Source organism: Patella vulgata, chromosome 6, assembly GCF_932274485.2.
Source record: "Patella vulgata chromosome 6, xgPatVulg1.2, whole genome shotgun sequence".
Taxonomy (NCBI): Eukaryota; Metazoa; Mollusca; class Gastropoda; family Patellidae; genus Patella; species Patella vulgata.
Genome location: NC_065884.2, coordinates 33,126,744 through 33,148,846, shown reverse-complemented (window position 1 = coordinate 33,148,846; position 22,103 = coordinate 33,126,744). Strand labels below are relative to the sequence as shown.

Sequence of the window (22,103 nt, the reverse complement as noted above, 5' to 3'; positions counted from 1 at the left end):
GGAGATTTAAATAATGATTTATCACATAATCATAATAAATCTTGGACCGATCTTCTTGAAAAATATGGTCTACATCAAATTATTAGGTCACCTACTAGAATTACTTCTTCCTCTAAATCACTAATTGATCATATATTTGTATCTGAAACTAAACATGTCAAAGAATCTATTGTTCCTTCATACACAATATCAGACCATTTCCCTATTTGTTTTACTTGGCAAAAGAAAGGTGTAAAATTCCCCAAATCTTCACATACTAATATTACTTATCGCTCACTTAAACATTTTAATAATGATTTATTCCTCTGATTTACAATGGGCTCCATATAATTCTGTATATGATCACTGTGATCCTAATACTGCACTAGACAACTGGTATGATATTACACTGCCCATTATTAATAAACATGCCTCTTAAAAAACCAAACGAGTCAAAAACGTTCATAAATCTGATTGGATAACCCCTGAAGTGTTTCATTATATTCATGAACGTGATTTTCATAAGAAAAAAGGCAATACTCTGCAATTTAAAGATTTTTGTAATAAAGTTAAATCTCTTATTCGTAGTAATAAAAGGAAATGTCTTGGATTATTAGTCACTGATCGCAAAAACAGTAAACAAATTTGGAAAGCAATCAATACTGCCAATTCTGAGGGTAAATCTCATGATTGTTCTTCCATTCCTGTTGCCCCTGATATTTTTAATGCTCATTTTGTTAATGTTACTAAGTCCATTATACCTAGTCCATCAAATCATTTAGATCGTTCTTCCTCTAAAGTGATATCTACATTTGTATCTATTTATCGTGAAAACAATACCTTGTGTCATCTTCCCTACATATCAAAATTTGATGTATTCCAATATCTTCATTCTCTTGATACTTCCAAATCAAAAGGATTAGATCAAGTTGGTCCTCATTTTCTTAAACTTGGTGCTCCAATTCTTTGTCATTCATTGACATTTATTTATAATCTTTGTATAGATAAGAACATTTTTCCGTCCACCCTTAAACAGGCTAAAGTTCTTCCAATTTATAAATCAGGTCCAAAATCCCAGCCCAATAATTATCGCCCCATATCTATACTTCAAACTATTTCTAAACCCTTGAAAAAGCATATTTGTAAACACAAACACGATTTACTTTATTCTCATCAGTCTGGTTTTAGGTCCAAATTTTCTTGTCATACTGCTCTTACAAATATTGCAGAAAATGTTTATTCTGCCATTAATAAAGGTCAATACACTGGTTTAGTTTTCTTTGATTTCCGTAAAGCCTTTGATATGGTCAACCACTCCCTGTTACTTGAGAAACTAAAATTATACCAAATTTCTACCAAATTATGCACATTATTAGAATCGTACTGATCTGAGCGTTATCAATGCACTCAAATTGTTGAAACCAAGTCCTCTCTTGATCTCATAACTCATGGTGTTCCTCAAGGCTCCCTTCTTGGACCACTACAATTTAACCTGTTTTTTAAAGACCTGATGATCAATGAATCTAAAACTAAATGTATGATTATTGCTTCAAAACCTAAAATAAATTCCTTATCTACACATTTGTCTATTTCTATTAATTCTACCTTCATTGAACATGTTTCCGACTTTAAACTCTTAGGAGTATATTTTGACTCTAATCTTTCTTGGGACACTCATGTAAACCATTTATGTACTATTTTAAAACAGAAAAACTTTCAACTTAGGAAAATCAAATCATTACTTCCAACTGATGTATTAAAATTATTTTATAACGCTCACTTTCAATCACATCTTGACTACTGCTCTACCATTTGGGACTCCTGTCAAATTTCTTCTCTTAATAAACTTAAAATTATCCAAAAATTATCATTTAAAATTATATTCAACAAACCTATTATTAAATATAATTCTTCTGATTCTTCATATTCCATTCTTTCAAAATCTTTAAAACTGCCTACCATTCAACAACGTCATTTAATGAATAAATATATATTTCTGTTCAAAATATTAAACTATAAAAGTCCAAATTACTTGTGTTCCTTATTTCAATTTAAAAATACTCCTTACAACTCTATAAATCTTAAATTACAAATTCCACATCCAAATTGTACTAAATTTAAACATAGTCTTAGTTATAATGGACCAGTTTTATGGAATTCACTTCCAAATAGTTTAAACTCATTACATGTTCTCTCAACTTTTAAAAAATCACTGCATAATTATATCCAAAATGTCATATAACTATTCTGTATATTTAAATTTAAACCATTATCGGTTTCTGCATTTGATGTTATTTGGAATGTAAAGAATACATTTTCATTATTCAGTTGCCTTGTATGTATAATATATGTGTATGTTTATTTTGTCTATTGTCATTTAAGGGCAGAATTGTAAACAGGCTGCAAAGCCTAATTTTTCACCCTTTTGAAAATAAAGAACTTATTATTATTATTATTATTATTATTATAACCCATTTATCGATTCTTCTCATTACATTTCCACGAATACGTTGATGTTGAAAATACGCCGGTACAGGCCCATCTGTGGCACTGGCATTCGTAATGGATTCCGGACTGCCATATACTTCACGGCATACTTTACAGTAAATACGTTTAACGACATTACTGTCGTTGGATTTTAACTCACAACCAATGCTATCTAGTTTCCAGTTATCGACGATTTCTTTTCTAATCCCCATTATTTATGGAATAAAAACTGATGAGAATTAAGAGTGAGACGGCATCGATGCCAGACGAGTGTCAAAAACAGTGGAGGAAGTAAGTTATGTGTATCCATACGCACGAAAAGTTCGTGAAATGAATTTAAAATTTATTGTTTGTTTGGCATATTGTTGTTACAACGCTAAAACAGATCTATTTTATGTAATTTTAGTTTGAAAGAATAGCAAGAAAATAAATATTATGAATTTTTACGCACAGTTACATAGGGCATAGTAATTATAAACAAAGGGTGTGAATCGGTCCAGGTCCTTCGTATGTGACAAACGATAGACAGTTAAAAATACAAATGACGAGAATGGTAACATTGTTCATGCATTAGCCAGAGTAACTAGGCAACAGTCCGTGCACTCTATGTCTATTTTAGTTTATAATCGTTGAAAATAACACCACTGTAACGGTAAAGCATGGATATGCCTACAGCACATGGGTTAAAAGTGTACCGGTATTCGATAATTACAATATTATATTTGTCAGACTTCGTCAAAATGATAAACAAATATATGACGTTATTGCACGGTCAGACGACATCCTCCTGGTACTATTCTATAACCGGTACATTTAGTCATTATTAGGATCATAAGATCTACCACGGCAAAAAAATATGAATTATGCTGTGGCCGACGGGGCTTGCGTTGCCTTTACCACGGTTTTGCCGTTTGCCGTGGTTAATTTCGAGCGCTGGGTATCCGTATCGACATATTCATTGACATGACTGACCTAATTCTAAACTATAAATAATCTGTCGTTTCCATCATCTCAAATTCAAACGATATGTTGTAAATCGCCAACAGCAAATTCAGAAACTGAGTCATTTTTTAAAGTTATATTAGCTAGCGTTAATTCTTTTGTTGGTCGAACATTATTCGGTTTAATTCCTTTTTAAGTGGATAGAAATCGTAGCGATCGTCCCTCACATCTGTGGTCAGTACAGGGCTGCCGACAACCAGTATCGCAGCGCAATTTGCGATACATATTTTGTCCGTTGCTAATCAAAAATTAAAATCTAACGTTTTTGATTCGCAGTAACTGCGAATCATTAATATGCCTGTCATTTTGGATATTGACACAAAGATTTATCCACATTTCTCAACACTTTCAACATGTATAAAATATCAAATAAATTTTATAAACAAAACGGAATTCTCCGTGTGACATTTTCTTCTCGAACTACCCAGATTCAATTCATTATACTATATAATACAGGGACATAACTCTATGAATCGGGACGATTAAACCGGAAATAGGGAATCAAGTAGTACCACTCACGTTGCGAGACATGCCAATTTCGAGTAATTATATCAGTATTCAATTTGAAAAAAAAATAAATTCAGTGTATCCCCCACGTATTGTAAATAAAATATAAAAAATAAATACGTGTAAACGTATTGTAAAATGAGAAATCAAAGTAAGAATTCCCGTAAACTATTATTGTTTATATCGCGTGCGTCTAGTTAATCGAGATTGAACAAAAATAATAACACACGATAAAAAGCAGACGAAATTGTTTTTTAACGAAGAAATAAGAAGCCACTGCCAAGAATTTGCTTCAGACATAAAGCCTAACCAAAAGTCTACATTCATTCAGAAATGTTCACACTACCTGTAGAAGTTCTAAAATTCTAAAAAATCTTAAGAATGAAATCTAATCATTTGTTATCAATTAAAATTAAAATAATCTTGTTATTTAGGTGTTTGATGTTGAAACTGAAAAACTGCTAATCAATTTTTAAATTTGCTAATCAAATTTGGCAAAATTGGACTTTTTGATTAGCAGTGCTGCTAATCATCTGTGAAAAATTACTGACAGCCCTGGGTTAGTAACGTAATGCCAAATGGCTCTCCGAGACCTGTGTGGATATTTTATGGTTTTATGTCCATTCGTGTGCACAGTAAATGCTTTAAAAGTGGGCTTGAATTATTCAGCTAACAGCGTAAAAGCACGCGAATATGAGTCACGTGATGTAAACACAGTCGGCCCTGCTAAAGGCATGAATAAAATGGAATTACTATATCTATTTATTTTCAGGCAAGTCCTTTATTTATATAACATAACGATTTCTTCATAAATAAACATCGAGTTGCATTTCGACCCAATTTACGGTGAATACAAGTCACAGGAACTTGGAATGGATTTTTCTTCTCGTGTAGAAATGATGTCATAACAAGGCAAAACTACGCGATTTATTTTTGACAAAATTGCCCATTGTATACAATTTTCAAATGCTCGGCGACGGTTCTTAAAATGCTACGATTTTGTTGATTTTAATAGCATTGAAACGACAATAAAACAAACTTTCGATCGGTCGGGGGTGCTATATTGGCAAATCACCTCAAAAAAAGATTACGTGAATTGAAACGTTCAACTTACAAAAAAGGCATGGTATTTCGAAATGCTGACAAAGCACCCCCAACCGATCGAAAGATCGTTCAATTATCTTTCTAATGATATTAAAATGAAAAAATATTAAAAATAGAAACTATAACTCTGGCAGCAAATATTGGAAATCGCTGAAAATCAATAGGCTTCTTCGTCTCATGACCTTAAACACTGTGTATAAATTTAAAGCCAATCGAATATTTACTTTGGCTTCTAGAGCATCCACAAGATTTTTTGAAGTGATCAAGGGCCATAACTCTGGTAGTAATTATCAGAAATTGATGAAAACCAATAGGCTTCATCATTTTATGACCTTAAACACTGTCTATAAATTAAATGTCAATCGGATGTTAACTTTAGCCTCTAGAGCATCCACAAGATTTTTTGAAGTGATCAAGGGCCATAACTCTGGCAGTAATTATCGGAATTCATTGAAAATTAATAGGCTTCTTCCTCTCATGACCTCAAACACTGTCTATAAATTTAAGGTCAATTGTATATTAACTTTGGCCTCTAGAGCGTTCACAAGATTTTTCAAAGTGATCAAGGGCCATAACTCTGGCAGTAATTATCGGAAATCGCTGAAAATCAATAAGCTTCTTCATCTCAAGACCTTAAACACTGTGTATAAATTTAAAGACAATAGGCTTGAAAATCAATAGGCTTCTTCGTCTCATGACCTTAAACACTGTGTATAAATTTATAGTCAATCGGTTATCAACTTTTTGAAGTGATCTGGGGCCATAACTCTGGCAGTAATAATTGGAAATCGCTGAAAATCAATAGGGTTAAAAATCGGGAAAAACGACTTTCTTCCAACGCGGGCAACGGAGCTGTGACACCTAATTTCATACAGATCGGTTCACAAGATTCAACAAAGTGAAACAAGGGTTATAACTCTAGATGTAATTCACGGAAATTGTTGAAATTCAATAGGCTTCTTTGTTTTACTAATTTAAATGATGCATATAAATTTCATACAGATCGGTTGATAACTTTTGTTGTTAGAGCGTTCACAAGGTGCAACAAAGTGAAACAAAGGCCATAACTCCAGAAGAATTTAACGGAAGTTATTGAAATTAAATAATGGAAACAACATATATCAATTTCAAAACAATCAGATAATAAATGTAGTCTGTAGAGTGTTCACAATTGTGGACGATGGACGGACGGACGGGGGCGTCAGCAATATACGACAACATTTCCATGTGGGTGTATAAAAAGCAATTGTGGACGCCGAACGGTCGTACGTACAGACGGTTGGACAGGGGCGACGACAATATACGACCACATAATCTTTGAGTGGCATTTCAATGTCGGCGTATGCATCGTTACTTATTTAACCCACTTAGTCACTATATATAAGATTTTGGAGGCCATTTTAAAAAAAAGCACCCTCACAGAAAAATGGTTTAGGATACAGCTTGATTACCTATACATTCTTGTTCAGAATAAAAAGAATGGTCTAGAAAAACCACATGAGAATTTCTACCTCTTCAGGTCGCACCACAAGCTAAAACCACGATAATTTCGACAAACAGGGGCCATAATCCAGGAAGTTACGGTCCGATATGTGCGAATATCGAAAGGAACCAAGATTGTTGGGATTTAAACTCAGGTTTTAAGTTTCATCAAAATTGTGCGCACAGTGAGCGGCCATTTTGTTCGGCAGTTTTGATCAGATTTTCACGACATTCGAATTCAACCCTCATTCTGGTGAAACGGTGATATATTCGAATAGTTTTTTTAGATCGGATAAAAAAAGTGACCTCTAGAGGGACCACAAGCTAAAAACATGATTTTTTGTAAAATCAGGGGCCATAATCGAAAGGAACCAAGATCGTTGGGTTATAAACATGCATTTCAAGTTTCATCAAAATCAGATAAAAAAATTTGACCTCTGGAGTTTCCACAAGCTAAAAACATGGTTTTTGAGTACAATCAGGGGCCGCAATCCATTAATTTACGATCCGATACATGCCAATATCGAAAGGAACCAAGATATTTGGGAGATAAACCTATATGTCAAGTTTCGTCAAAATCGGATAAAAAATGTGAGCTGTAGAGTGTCCACAAACAATTTGTGAACGGACAGGGGCGACGACAACATGTGGGCCATAAGCAATTTTTCATTTTACTAATTTAAATAATGCATGTGAATTTAATACAGATCGGACCATAATTCTTGTCATCAAAGCTTTCACAAGGTTTAACAAGGGCCATAACTCTAGGAGTTATACACGAAAATTGCTAAAATTCCCATGTGGGCGTAAAAAAACCAATATTAATAACAGAGTTACCTTGCATTCGAAAGTTACCTGGTGGTCTTTCCCATTCAGGTCTAGGTGGAGGTCCTCTCTGTCCAAATGGTGGCGGTCCTCTTGGAGGGCCTTGTGGGGGACCATTTCTTTGGGGTGGCATACCCATATGAATATTTGGCGGCTGCAAAACAAAAATTGCTTTTATTAAAGCCTTGATGCGTCATTTGTTTTCTTAATTAAAGAGGCATTATGTAAGATTTAGATAAAGATCTGGCCATTTTTGCTGTAATACTTCAACCAGCGACTGCCAGGCAAGATACGCCCACATTTCGCAACAGATCGATAGAGAACAAGCTAAAAACAAAAAACAATCTTTTGTACAATCAGAGGCCATAATCCATAAAGTTATGGTCTGAAATGTGCAAATATCAAAAGAGACTGTGATCTTTGAGATATAAAGATATCTTTTAATCGAATAGGGGTCCACAACCTTCGTATTAAATACTTTTACAGAATTTGCGTAGAAAGAGCAGCCATTTTGTCAGGCAGTTGTGACCTCTACAGTGTTCACAATCTAAAAACGTAATTTTTCGTACAATCAGAGACAATAATCAATGAAGTTACAGTCAGATACATGCCAATATCGTTGGATAAAAATTGTGACCTGTAAAGTGTTCACAAACAATTGTGGACGGACGGACAGGGGCAACAACAATATACGTCCACATGAAAATGTGAGCGTATAAAAATTAAATATCATATTGGAATAAAGTTTAAAGACCACACTGGGGAATCACGAAAGCTTCATTAAAAAAAACAAGTTTTTAGTTTCTTTTTGAAAATGTTTATGTTGTCTGCACTTTTCAGTTCAAGTGGAAACTCATTCCATAGTCTGAAACTACTTACGGTATTCTAATACAAATACTTGCTGACATTTCTAAATATATATAGCTTCGAAAACATGACTCCCATTCAAAATATAATCATAAACACTACGCCCACATTTTGGAGAGATGGATAGAGAATAAGATAAAAAAGAAAGTGATTTTTCCTAAAATCAAGGGCCATAATTCAGGAAATTACAATTTGATATGCGCAAATATCGAAAGGAACCGAGATCTTTGGGTTATAAACTTACATTTAAAATTTTTAAAAAATCGGATAAAAATTGTGACCTCTATAGGGTCCACAACCTTAATATGATGAGAGAGAGAGAGAGAGAAATGGGGTTTAACGTCCACTCGACACAAACTAGGTCATTTCGGGACTAACATATGGTTTTAATTTTATTTCAATAATTCGCTTGCGCGTAGGGGTCTTTAGCAGTGGGAGGAAACCGGAGGACCAGGAGAAAACCCACGAGGTTCCTTAATATGATGAAGTGTCCAGCAAGAGAACTGCGCTCCTTATCACCATAATTGATTAATATAATAATTCAATATCCTAATATGTATGCTTTGTATATTAATATAAATCAAACCAAATTATGGAATATATGCCATTTAATATGTATACTGATCGTTTTATGTAGTATGTTGTTATGTTAATTTAATGCCATTGTATATATTTTCGCACTGTCATTTAGTTCCTCCCGGTTTGTTTTGTTATTATGATTTTGACTAGTTGTTTCATGTACATTATTTAAGTGCCTTTTGTGCCATCGTTATCTCTGCGATCTGGGTCGGACTAAACGTCCGCTACTTATTGGTTGTTAGGTATCTAAAACACTGCAACATTATTTGTAACTAAGACTCCTGAGTTTAGAAGTTCTTTATGAATAAATGGTAATTTAATTTACAAGTTGTTGTTTGTTTTTGAGCAACGGAAGATTACCTTTTGGCTAATCTCTTAACCGCTCGTCCGAAGAGCTTGGTCCGTGACTTACCGGAAGAAGTCACTGGTGGTAGACTTACCTTCACTGATAGCAGACCTCTTGTTAGAGGACGTTACAATACCATATTTTTTACGCTATTTGAGAACGAACGGCGGCCATTTTGTCTGTCAGTCTTGGGCCGATTTTCACGAAATTCGAACTCAGTCGTCCTTTGAGTGAAACAGTGATATAATAATAGGGTTTTTTAAATCGGATAAAAATTATGACCTCTACAGGGTCCACAAGCTAAAAATGCAATTTTTCGTACAATCAGGGGCCATAATTCAGGAAGTTACTTTCCGATATGTACGAATATCGAAAGGAACCGAGATCTTTGGGTTATAAGCAAACATTTCAAGTTTAAACCAAATTGGATAAAAATTGTGACCTCTACAGTGTACACAAGCTAAAAACATGATTTTTTTGTACAATCAGGGGCCATAATCCATGAAGTTACGATCCGATACATGCCAATATCGAAAGGAACCGAGATCTTAGGGTGATAAACCTATATTTCAAGTTTCATTGAAATTGAATAAAAATTGTGACCTGTAAACTGTTCATAAACAATTGTGGATGGACCGACAGGGGCGGCGACAATATACGTCCACATTAAAATGTGGGCGTATGAAATCGTGAAAAAAGACAAGTGTTGCGTTTGCACGAATAAACTTCATTATGGATCATTACGGTTCAAACCATGGGTTCCACGTCGGCCGTATATGCCGGTCAGGACCTAGGGCTATGGAAAATGACCGTAACTAGAGGTGACCCAACGGTTATTTTGCATGCCGGAAAGAGACTTTTTTTTTTTTTCAAAACCCAATTTTCAAACCTGTCTACGATCGACCTCCACTATGTAACTATACAATTGTACGGCAAGTACAGAATAATCAACACGTATGGAAGCTGTTTTTCGACCGAAGAGCCTATTCCACATAGACCCCAAATCAATGATGAACTGTCAACTTGTTGTGTAGTCATTCATGTGCAGATTGGTTTGAATAACAGAAATGTCCCGTGTATAAAAGATCAAAGAATAAAATTGCACGTAGCCACTTTGTTTATCTAAAAGGGGCTCCGGCGCACTTTAAGGAATTATTTTTGACCCAATATTAACCATCGCCAATTTTTTTAAATCATGGGATAAAGTCAATCAACAAACAATACAGGTCTACTTTATTACAAAAAAACATTGGTGAAATTATCATTTTGTCTAAAATCATAACGCTAATCAACAAACAATACTATTGTTCTTTATTACAAAAACATCGGTGAACTAATCTCTGTCGTGATGGCGAGCCAAGCTAGTTGATTATTAGGTATATAAAACAATATAAACAACCAATGAGTAGAACTGATTTATTCCAACCAATTTATATATGAGTCAAGTATTACCTTAACCGTGTACGAGTTTGCTTCCGAATGGGTTAACTGACACCCGTTCAACTTGTAAATTGCATATACAAACGGCTTACCGTATTCATGCCATAGACACTAATATCCTAATTAAAAACAAACGTTCCGTTTCCAATAATTATGACAGACACAAATATTAATTTTGATTGTTTTATCCATCAACACACAGAGTAAACACATCTAAGAGTGTAGTATAAATTGCCTAACAGAAAATTCATGCTTTATAAGTTGTTAAAGGGGCGTTGGGCTATTTAAGGAATGACGTTTGTGTGGATTTGATAGCGGTTATAATTAACTAATATTCTCTTACATCGGAGACTTGTGTTGCGATCAGTTCATTTTTACGATAAGTATGAGCTTACGTCTGACTTGAAAGCGCTTTCGAATCCTGTTGCAAGTTCTATTTATGTCTTATTTCTATTTGTAAGACCGATAACCAAAATACCTTTATAGTTTGCAATTTAAAATTCTATCATTGTCGTAATTCAAGAGTAATTATTAACTATACACTCTTAATACAGTAAATATGCAAAACAATTTGAACACAGCATAAATATCGAAACTGTGTAATTAATACATTTATAGTCTTATGCATACGTGTCCTTCAAAGTGTACTAGACATGCAGCTTTACATGACTGGTTGGAAATGTAACCGCATATATCGTGCAGAATATGTGAACACGAGTGTCCGCATTATTAACAAAAAAAATTCAACATTCATAACATCGTGGCAGTATATCGTTTGACATCGATTGTTTATGACAAATAAATACCGTTAATTTTGCATGTAAAATTACACCGAGGCCTATTGTGGCACACGATAGCGACTGCTACACAGAGTTATCTATTGTGGCAATATCGTGGCAATTTTCAACAAAAAACAACACGATAATCGTGTTTCATCAAAGCGTCGCGGCGGCCGTACTGTATACGTAACTCTGAAGAGTTCAGGTGTTCTCCTACTATTCTTGGCTAGAAATAGCAGAAAACCAGAGGTTATATTATCTGGATATCTCGTTTTGATAGGAAATCTGTTAGTGTTGAAAATACTATTCGGATATTCGTTAACGGATACAAAAAGAGGGTTATCCAAATCATTTTACTATCCGTTTACTATTAGTTACAATATATTATGACATTCTGTATGCTCTATATTTAGCCATTTTTACATCTGATTACTTCGAAATTTTCCCCAATGCAATTGATCACGTACGATCATAACGTTCTAGGACACGTAGATTCCCACTCACTGATTGGTTCAATAGTAGTAGATTATCAGAATGAGGCAAACGACCTTGGCGGAATAAATGGCACATGTTTTTATTTTACTTTCTTCATTCGAGTTGATTGAGCAAAATGATAAGTGGGAGGGCTGTGGATTACAGGAGTAGTTATACTATACAAATTTCTTTACCTCATTGATTTTTTTGGATATCATAGACAGTCTTAATAATTACGGATAAAGGTAGGCAAATCGAAGGTACGATTTCATACTCGGCATACACAGACACTCATAAACATTGAAACAAGTAAGAAATTATGAGTATATGAGCTTTTGATGTAATTTTGTTCAAGAATTTCACGTCTCCAATGCATAATGTTGACACCGTTCTGCTGTAGAAAATCCCAAGTAACTCTGGCGGTGTGGGCACAGGCGTTGTCATGCTGGAAAACGTTGTTTCGATGACGTGCGGAATGTGGTATGACATGGGGTCTTAGAGCTTGATGATGTAGCGCACTGCTGTGATGCCGCCTCTTCTCCTTGGACCAAGATTTTGTAACACCACAGGACCTACTCTCTGGTTCAGGCCGATTCCATTATGCTTGGACCTCCCAATATTCTGGTCCTGCCATCTGCAGTTGATATGCAATACCGACTCATCTGTGAACAGAACAGTTCACCATTGCCTGTGTCGCCAGTTCTGGTGTTGTTGGACAAACTGTAGACGTTCAAGTCGATGGCGAGGATCGGTCCACGGTAAGGTCTACGGCAATGGATGTTCTCTCTAATGAAACGTCCGTACACTGTATCGGTACTGATGGGTCTTCCGTGTGTTCCCACTGTCTGATGTGCTGTCTCGGATGCCTGTGTGAAGGGTTTCTGCAAGTGCTGTCGCACAACATGGTGGTCTTGTCGTCTTGTGGTAACCCTTGGTCTACCACTTAGGGGGTGATCATCCGTGGTGTTGGTGGGCCGAAAGTGTTGCTGAAGCCTGCAGATGGTCCGAACATTGACCTGGAAGTGATTGGCAACGGCTTGGGCAGTATGGCCAGCGTCGAGTCTTCCAAGCGCCTGGTTCATCTTGAGCTGTCGTGAGTCGTGGCATGCTGCCGACGTTGTAGAGTGAATGATTCAACCAGGTATGGGGGTGCATTTTATAGGGCTGGTCCCAGTGAACAGCCCATGCAGCATAAGTTACATGAAAATCATAGAAAAAACACATTACCATCTTAGAATTCAGGTTGCGTTTTTGAGAACATTTCCTGGGTTCAATTCTGTGTTTGGGAAGGAGCCTTATTGCTCAGGTAAAGTTGGAGATGTGGTCACAAATATACAATAAAAACATTTGGCAAGTTTTACCCATGCTCAAAGCGCAACATTCATGGCTCGAAATGTTCGCCTGTCTACTTGTCGGCGACAGGCGATTTTTTCGTCTGACAGGTAGCAAATAAAACTACCTGTCGCTTGCGACAGGTGGACTAAATTTTACTTGATGTTCAGTAAATTGATCACAATACTCACGTCACGTACTTTTAATTATTCGTTTTTAAATGCAAGAATTAAGCACAGAAATACCGCGAAAAGCCGCCATTTGCACTGTTTACATTTCGCTCTGTCGTAGGCTACAGTTTGGAAGTAGACAATTTTATATCAATGAATTTCACACCATCTACGCTTGTTTTCATCTGCTTGACACTAGTTTATAGCATTATGGAGTATTATATCTAAATAAATTAAAACGCACCCTCAAGTCACCTGAAATAATTCTACCGTAACGACACCACAGTAAATATGGTAGTGGTTGGAATGGAAATGCACACGGCTCGTTGCTTGGTGCATTTAATCATTTAAAAATTTTTAAACAATTTCCATAAATAAAGGCTATGAATAATTTATAAGACAATTTGACAAAATCAAAAAATCAGGTCGGAAAAATATTTCATATATAAATATAATTTGTAGCGTAATTATAGTCCGGATATGTGAGAAGGGAATTCCAGGTGGCGTTATCTGTCCTTCGCACGTGGTACATGTAAATACGGTGCCATGCACGGGTGTGATTTGTGTTTTGATATTCAATTTATTACGGATATTTTAAAATCTGAATTCTACAACTCAACGGTGAAGTATTCGATTTAGTACGGAAGTGTGGTACCATGATACTTTGCAGAATTCACGTGGATACGGATGATAGAATTGTACGAATCTTCGAGTCGCTGAGCCAAAGCAGATTCGCCGACTTTCAAGAACTTTTAGGCATTCATCCGATGTCGAAGAAATAAAAAGGTTTCATATTATGTTACGATATTTATATAGAGCAATGTACGTCAAAGACCTAACCACGTGTGTGTGTACCTACATGAATGGATATATGTGATGTGATTAGTCTGAGTTTCATAATTGAGAATGACAGGTTATTTTCTGAAGCGACAGGTATGAAGAAAAGCTACCTGTCGCTTGCGACAGGTAGCTTTTTTTAAACATTTCGAGGGCTGAACATTTGATCAGTCTTATCAATAAAATGCACATAAACAATTTGTCCCAAAAGCGAGGTGTAGGAGCACTGAAACTTTTATCACCAAATTGATTTAGTTTTGTTTTAAGAACAGCAAGTATATTTTTGTTATGCAACCTTAGAGTACAGTTCGGTTTATAGTTTGTCAAAAGTTCAGACAAATATACAGGAGCGAGATTTATCATTATTGAACTGAAAATTGGCAATTTTCTTTGCAATAACTTGTCTATGATGTTACATGGACGTAAAACTCCACGAACGACGAACGATTCTCAATAACTCTTGGACCTACATATATATATAAATGTCCGGTCTTCACTAATATAATATTATGTAATTTCTTGTTAATAAATACGCATTTAGAATAATTGGACTTCTCTCATTTAGGATAACTCCTAACCTTGTCCGATGACAGCTACTTACTTTTAGATTATTGTATGTCATCCAGGACTTAATGGACTGTGAACATGCTGGTGTACGATTTAAGGATTCTTTAATTTGAGTGTGGTTGAAAACGTCCATTAGCTGTGTATCATCGGTGTGGGAGTAATGTCGGATACAATGTTGATCAGTAATACTAATAGGGCTGGCAATCGATCCTGTTTCAAGTATCGATTATCGCCGACAATCTGCCGATCAATAATCAATATTATCGGCAAATTATTTTGACTTACAATTGGTTTGAAAACAATCATAATTTGTACATGAATAACGAATTATATGCAAATTTATGTTGTGATGTCATTCTGTATACATGTAGAATTTTTTTTTTCATTTATTTGAAATTTGACAATAAAATAATAACATTCCATAGCAAAACCAAGGTGTAGAAAGAAACTCGATCAACTTCGTTTGAAAGACAGAACCGCCACCTCTCGCCATATCTTTGTCGCTTATTACCTGAACAATAATGAATAAGATAGGTGGCCAGGCAACAAAACATACGCCCACAGCAGCTAAATCGTCCGAGAAGTCGACAAGGGTTGTCGCATATTTATTCTTTTGTAGGTAATTAGGGGTATTTAATAGACAATTTCATACAGATGACATTATAATTTCCGTTGTTTGAAGGTTCACAAGGTTCTAAAATCTAAAACAAGGGCCGTAACTCTGGAAGCATTCTACAGAAATTGTTCAAATTCAAAGGCTTTTTCCGTTTTAATAATTCAAATAATGCATATGAATTTCATACAGATCAGATGATAACTTTTGTTGTTCGAAAGTTCACAAAGTTCAACAAAGTAAATCAAGGGCCATAACTCTAGACATAATTGATGGAAATTGCTGACAGTGACATTCAATAGGCTTGTTCGTCTTCATTTCACTAATTTAGGTGATAACTGAAACTCAATAGGCTTGTTCGTTTTACTAATTTAAATGATACATATAAATTTCATACAGATCGGATAATAACTTTTGTCGTTATAGCATTTACAAGGTACAACAATGTGAAACAAGGGCCATAACTCACGGCGTAATTAACGGAAATTGCTGAAATACAATAGGCTTCTTCATTTCACTAATTTAAATGATGCATATCAATATCAAACAGATCGAATGATAACTTTTGTCGTTCGAACATTCACAAGGTTCAAAAAAGTAAAACAAGGGCCATAACTCTAGAATTGACGGAAATTGCTGACATTCAATAGGCTACATTATTTCACTAATTTAAATGATGCATATGAATTTCATACAGATTTGGTGATAACTTTTGTCGATCAAGCGTTCACAAGTTTCAACAAAGTAAAACAAGGGCTATAACTCTGGATGTACTTAACAGAAATTTTTTGAAACAAAATAGGCTTGTTTGTTTTACTAATTTAAACGATACATATAAATTTCATACAGATCGGATAATAACTTTTGTCGTTGGAGCATTCACAAGATACAACAAAGTGAAACAAGGGCCATAACTCACGGCGTAATACACGGAAATTGCTAAAATTAAATAGGCTTCTTCGTTTCACTAATTTAAATGATGCATATTAATTTCAAACAGATCGGATGATAACTGTTGTCATTAGAACATTCACAAGATTCACCAAAGTGAAACAAGGGTCATAACTCTAGATGTAATAAACAGATGTAATTTTGGGCCGATTTACACGAAATTTGAACACAGCCATCCTTAGGGTGTAACGGTGATATAATGATACGTTTTTTTAAATCGGATAAAAATTATGACCTCTATAGGGTCCATAAGCTAAAAACACGATTTTTCGTACAATCAGGGGCCATAATTCAGGAAGTTAAGGTCAGATATGCGCGAATATAGAAAGGAACTTAGATCTTTGGTTTATAAACTTACATTTCAAGTTTCAACAAAATCGGATAAAAATTGTGACCTCTATAGGGTTCACAAGCTAAAAACGTGTTTTTTCGTACAAACAGGAGCCATAATCCATGAAGTTTCGATCCGATACATGCCAATATCGAAAGCAGCCAAAATCTTTTGGAGATAAACCTATGTTTCAAGTTTCGTCAAAATCGGATAAGAATTGTGACCCTCTAGTGTCCACAAACAAATTGTGGACTGACAGGCGTTCGGACGGACAGGGGCAACGACAATATACGTCCACATGAAAATGTGGGCGTATAAAAAGTGAATAGGTTTGACAGGTCACGGTCAGGTTTTGCCGTTCAAATGTTTTTGACTCGTTACATCCTTAGTCTGTAGAGTGTGCACAAGAAATTGTTGACGACAGACAGACTGTTGGAAGGACAAAAAGACCAAGGCGACGGCAATATACTACCACTTTTCCATGTGGGCGTATAAAAAGATCAGATAATTAATGTAGTCTGTAGAGAGTTCAGAGGCGACAGCAATATACAACAGTGCTTCACGTTTGATGCGAGCGATCGCTCTCGCTCTTCTCGGCTCGAGCAAACGTCAAAATAGAAGAGCTTTTTATCGCTCTCCTCCGAGGATAAAATCGCTCTCGTCATATTTTACATTTGTCAAAAAACGAACCCCAAACTGCAAATAAAGCCCATGTTACCAATCCTCGAATAATTGTCTAATGGGAATTGTGTTTCTGGCCCACAGGAAAATATCGCTAAATTTGATTCTGGGTGCTGGAAATTAGTGGAAACATACGATGCGTCAAGTAAATATTTTTGTTAACGTGAAAATATTCTGTATTTTTATTGTATATAATGGCAAGTAGCACACTAATAAAAGGTAATACATGTTGGTCGTTGAGGTTACCGATCCAGTCATTATACTATAAAGCATGCAATATGCAAATAAGATTGTTTGATTCGTGCATGCATGCTGTCAGCCAATAGTAACAGTAAATTTTCCCGCGGTTAGACCCCTCTAACAAATGAAAAAAATAGTTGTGTAGCGAACCTTCAGCCATTGTTTTGAAATTTACTCTTGGTTGAATATGACCAACAAAACAATGATTATGTCGAATCAGAGAATAATCATTGAACCTTAAAATAAATACGTACAAAAAAGAAAGAAAATAGATAGTCAGAACAGTTTTCCAAATGTTCAATTGATCACGTACGCAGTTGCATCGACGATTCAAGCTTCTCACGCGATTTTCTATAATAAGTAGCCTATAGGAATAAGTGTGGGTGTGTGTTTTTTAATGGTTTTCAAAAAAGAAAATAATTTACATAAATAGAAATAAATATAGAGTTTAATCAGATAGGCCTCGAAATGTCGCTTTAGTTTAGTAACTGACCTGTCATTTATAATATTCCACGTCACACATTATCCATGCACACAAACACGATTAAATGGTTTTGATTCTTTGTTTGATCCATGTGAATATCGTAATTAATTTCTTCGACATCGGCAGGACTAAAAATTCGCGCGAATCCCCGCACTAGCTGAAAGTCTTGATGTGGATTCCGCTTAGTAAAACATGCGTCTCAAATCATGTTTTAAGTTTAATTTAGAGGTCTATGTCACTGCCGTTGAGAAATGTGTAGAATTCGGATTCTAAAATCGGTATAAAATGGAATATCAAACACGTCGTTGCACCTGTACATGACACTATACTATTATTAATAACGTGCAGAGGACAGTTTATCGCGCCCCCTGGAATTCATTTCTCACATTCCGACTTATTTACGCAAAAAATTATATACATGTATGTATAAAATACTCTTTTGACCAAATTGTTTAATTTTCTCAAATTGTCCTATAAACTATAGTAATTATACATAAACTTTATTTGCGAACATTGTTCTGAATTTTTTCAATGTTTATATTTTCATTGGAAACAAAACGGGAAACATCGAATTGTTACGGTGCAGACTTTGTGCCAAAATTATCAGGGCGTCAAAGTTAAACTTAAGATTTTTTCTGTGACTTTTCTTTATGGTTTTCATCAAGTCAGTATAGGAGTGAAAGATTGATACTGAAATTTCATTTTTCTTTTTATTTACTCTAATAAATATCGAAACATTTTCTAAATATTAATGGTCAATAAATGGCTTCAAAGTATAGTATGAAATACATGAATGGTCCTTCTAAATAATGGATTAGAGTTGAGAAGTGCTATTTTTGCAGGAGCGATTTTCAGCTGTTGTAATTTTAGAAGAGCTTTTTATGGCTCCTCTATTTTTTTTAAACGTGAAGCACTGATACAATCAAATTTCAATGTGGGAGTATAAAAATCGGATCAAAAGCTAGGGTATGCACAAAAAATGTTAACAGATGATCATATCGTAATACAAGAATGAAAAAATTTGTTCACATACTGTATTATATCTTACCATACGAGGAGGTGGACCAGCAGATCGTGGTGGAGGGCCATGATGGTGTGGCATACCAGGAGGAGGATGTCCTGTTGGATTGAATGGAGGTCTGGCACCTGCTGTATCACAAACACAACATTTAAAAGAAAATATTTCGTGGATCCAATATGCTAGAGTTCAAATATGAAGAGCACCGGGGAAGAACGATCTAAGTCACTTTTTCAACGAACCCTAGTTAATGGCACAATGGCAAATTGTATAAACTTTCTGTGGAACAATCAATTTCAGATAAAAACGATTGAAGTCACATCAAACCAAGGGCCTTCTCAAATGGCCTCCCGGACAAATACAAGTCCATCGTATTTATTTGCACTTAATTTGGCTGAAAAGTGGAAGTCAGTTGTTGTACTGGTAATTATGATTCGTATTAATCATCATTTTGAAGTTGTAATTAAACCCACTCGTTCTGTTCATGTCAAGCATTCTTGTCCAAAAGTCTGTTTTGCCTTTTATGCGAAAGGACAAAAATGTTACTTACATCGTTCTTCCCCTGGATTCTTCACATATTTTTACATTCAAGAACAAACAAGTCATGTGGTGGGGTTCTTTTTCTTTTGCAATTTTTATCAAATCTGTTATTTTCATCAACAAAATGTGAATCAAAGGGTTTACAGACAAGCCAATCACATATACATGTATCACTATACGACTGGTACCGTGGAATCTCGGGTAAATAGCGTTATTATCTAATCTATGTAGAATTATTCATAGATATCATTGAATTTGGCCTAATAGCATTCAATTTGTCCTTGTATACAACTTAAATCTCAACGTGCAATTTTGATTACCAAGCGTTAATTGACTAGTGTTTTGTTTGTCGACACGTGTGTAATTATAAGCGTTCCGCTTAATTTTGACGACTGTTCAATAATTAGTTGGACCGTTCAATTTCCCCGAGTTGTGATTAAAATTAGTCAAGGTGTCCAATTACGCCAGGTATTCAATTCTGTTGCCGAACATCCAATTTCACATGCGTTGTTCAGATTTTAACAAAATGTTTATATTGAAGGAGTTGTAATATAGTAATGCTGCCGTGAAAACGTGTACATGTATAATGTACAGGCCGGTTTGAATAACAAAGATAGGTTGCCAGGCAACTAAACATACGCCCACAGCAGCTAAATCGTCGGAGCTGTCGACAAGAGTTGTCGTATATTTGTTCTTTTGTAGGTAATTAGGGGGCATTTAATAGACAATTTCATACAGATGACATAATTTTCGTCGTTTGAGGGTTCACAAGGTTCTAAAAACTAAAACAAGGGCTGTAACTCTGGAAGAAATCTACAGAAATTGTTGAAATTCAGACTTTTTCGTTTTACTAATTCAAATAATACATATCAATTTCATACAGATCAGATGATAACTTTTGTCGTTCGAACGTTCACAAGATTCAACAAAGTAAAACAAGGGCCATAACTCTAGAAGTAATTGACAGAAATTGCTGACATTCAATAGGCTTCTTCATTTCACTAATTTAAATGATGCATATGAATTTCATACAGATTGGGTGATAACTTTTGTCGTTCAAGTGTTCACATGATTCAACAATGTGAAACAATGGCCATAATTCTAGATGTAATTAACGGAAATTTGCTGAAACTCAATAGGCTTGTTCGTTTTACTAATTTAAACAATACCTATAAATTTCATACAAATCGGATAATGACTTTTGTCGTTAAAGCATTCACAAGGTACAACAAAGTGAAAAAAGGGCCATTACTCACGGTGTAATTGACGGAAATTGTTAAAATTCAATAGGCATCTTCGTTGCATTAATTTAAATGATGCGTATCAATTTCAAACAGATCGGATGATAACTGTTGTCATTAGAGCGTTCACAAGATTCAACAAAGTGAAACAAGGGCCATAACTCTAGATGTAATTAACGGAAATTGCTGAAATTCAATAGGCTTCTTTTAGGCATTTAAATGATGCATATAAATTTCATACAGATCGGTTGATAACTTTTGTTGTTAGAGTGTTCACAAGAAGCAACAAAGTGAAACAAGGGCCATAACTCTAGATGTAATTAACGGAAGTTATTGAAATTAAATAGGCTTCTTCATCTCACTAATGCAAACAACATGTATCAATTTCAAAAGAATGAGATGATAAATGTAGTCTGTAGAGTGTTCACGGACCGACAGATGGACGGGGGCGACGGCAATATACGACCACATTTCCATGTGGGCGTATAACAAAATGAGTTCGGTAATCTCGGGAAAACATTTACCGGCATTCTGTATCGGTTAGGATTTTTTTTCTAACGCACTGTACATGCATATAACGTTGGCCAAAATGTATGCAACAATGAACAACTTACAATTTTTTTTTACAACGTATCATTACATCTTCGTCTATGACTTAGATGTAATCCATCAATTATTGGCTGCTATAAAATCCAAACTTCAGTTAATCTAAATCAATCATTCATAGAGCACTCGATCCACTCCACGGGGCGCTTAACGGTAAGTCACATGGTCAGAAACGCGCCAATATTGGGACTATTTTCTTAGTCTATCTGTGTTAATCGGCGACAAATCTCCGCTGTGACAATATACATCTACTTTAAATGTCGCCCAATTCAATTCGGTGGAAGCGGATATTGAATAAAGCCATTTCGCACACGTGTACATTACATGCGCATGTCATATATTTATACAATGTCCACGATGTGTTACATTAATTGTCGCCTTCACTCTTTGAGTAGCCTACACTTTCTGAATGATTCCATTCTTTTGTACGAATGCATGACCACTTGGACCAACTAATAGACCACTCGGACGAAACAAAAAAGACTACTCGGACCATACAAAAGGACCACTCGGACCAATAATAAAGTGTTGTTTTAATAGGTTTATATTTGTGTTTGTATTAATATGACTACTCGAATCAATAATAAAGTGTTGTTTTTATACGTTTATATTTGTGTTTGT

General features: G+C 35.2%; 1 protein-coding gene across 10 annotated transcripts in view; it reads right to left on the bottom strand.

Annotated features, from left to right (window-relative positions):
- The window catches only part of LOC126825396 (cleavage and polyadenylation specificity factor subunit 6), a 221,688-nt gene that overhangs the window by 96,126 nt on the left and 103,459 nt on the right, over positions 1-22,103 (bottom strand). For 5 of the 10 annotated variants that reach the window (XM_056101834.1, XM_050555047.2, XM_050555039.2 and 2 more), the window contains exons 7-8: positions 19,111-19,226; positions 7,399-7,540 (exon numbers count right to left, since the gene is read on the bottom strand). In XM_056101834.1, coding sequence (XP_055957809.1) covers positions 7,399-7,540; positions 19,111-19,226 — 258 coding nt within the window. The remainder of the gene's footprint in view (positions 1-7,398; positions 7,541-19,110; positions 19,227-22,103) is intronic. The other 5 variants (XM_050555045.2, XM_050555043.2, XM_050555046.2 and 2 more) reach the window with 5 other exon arrangements.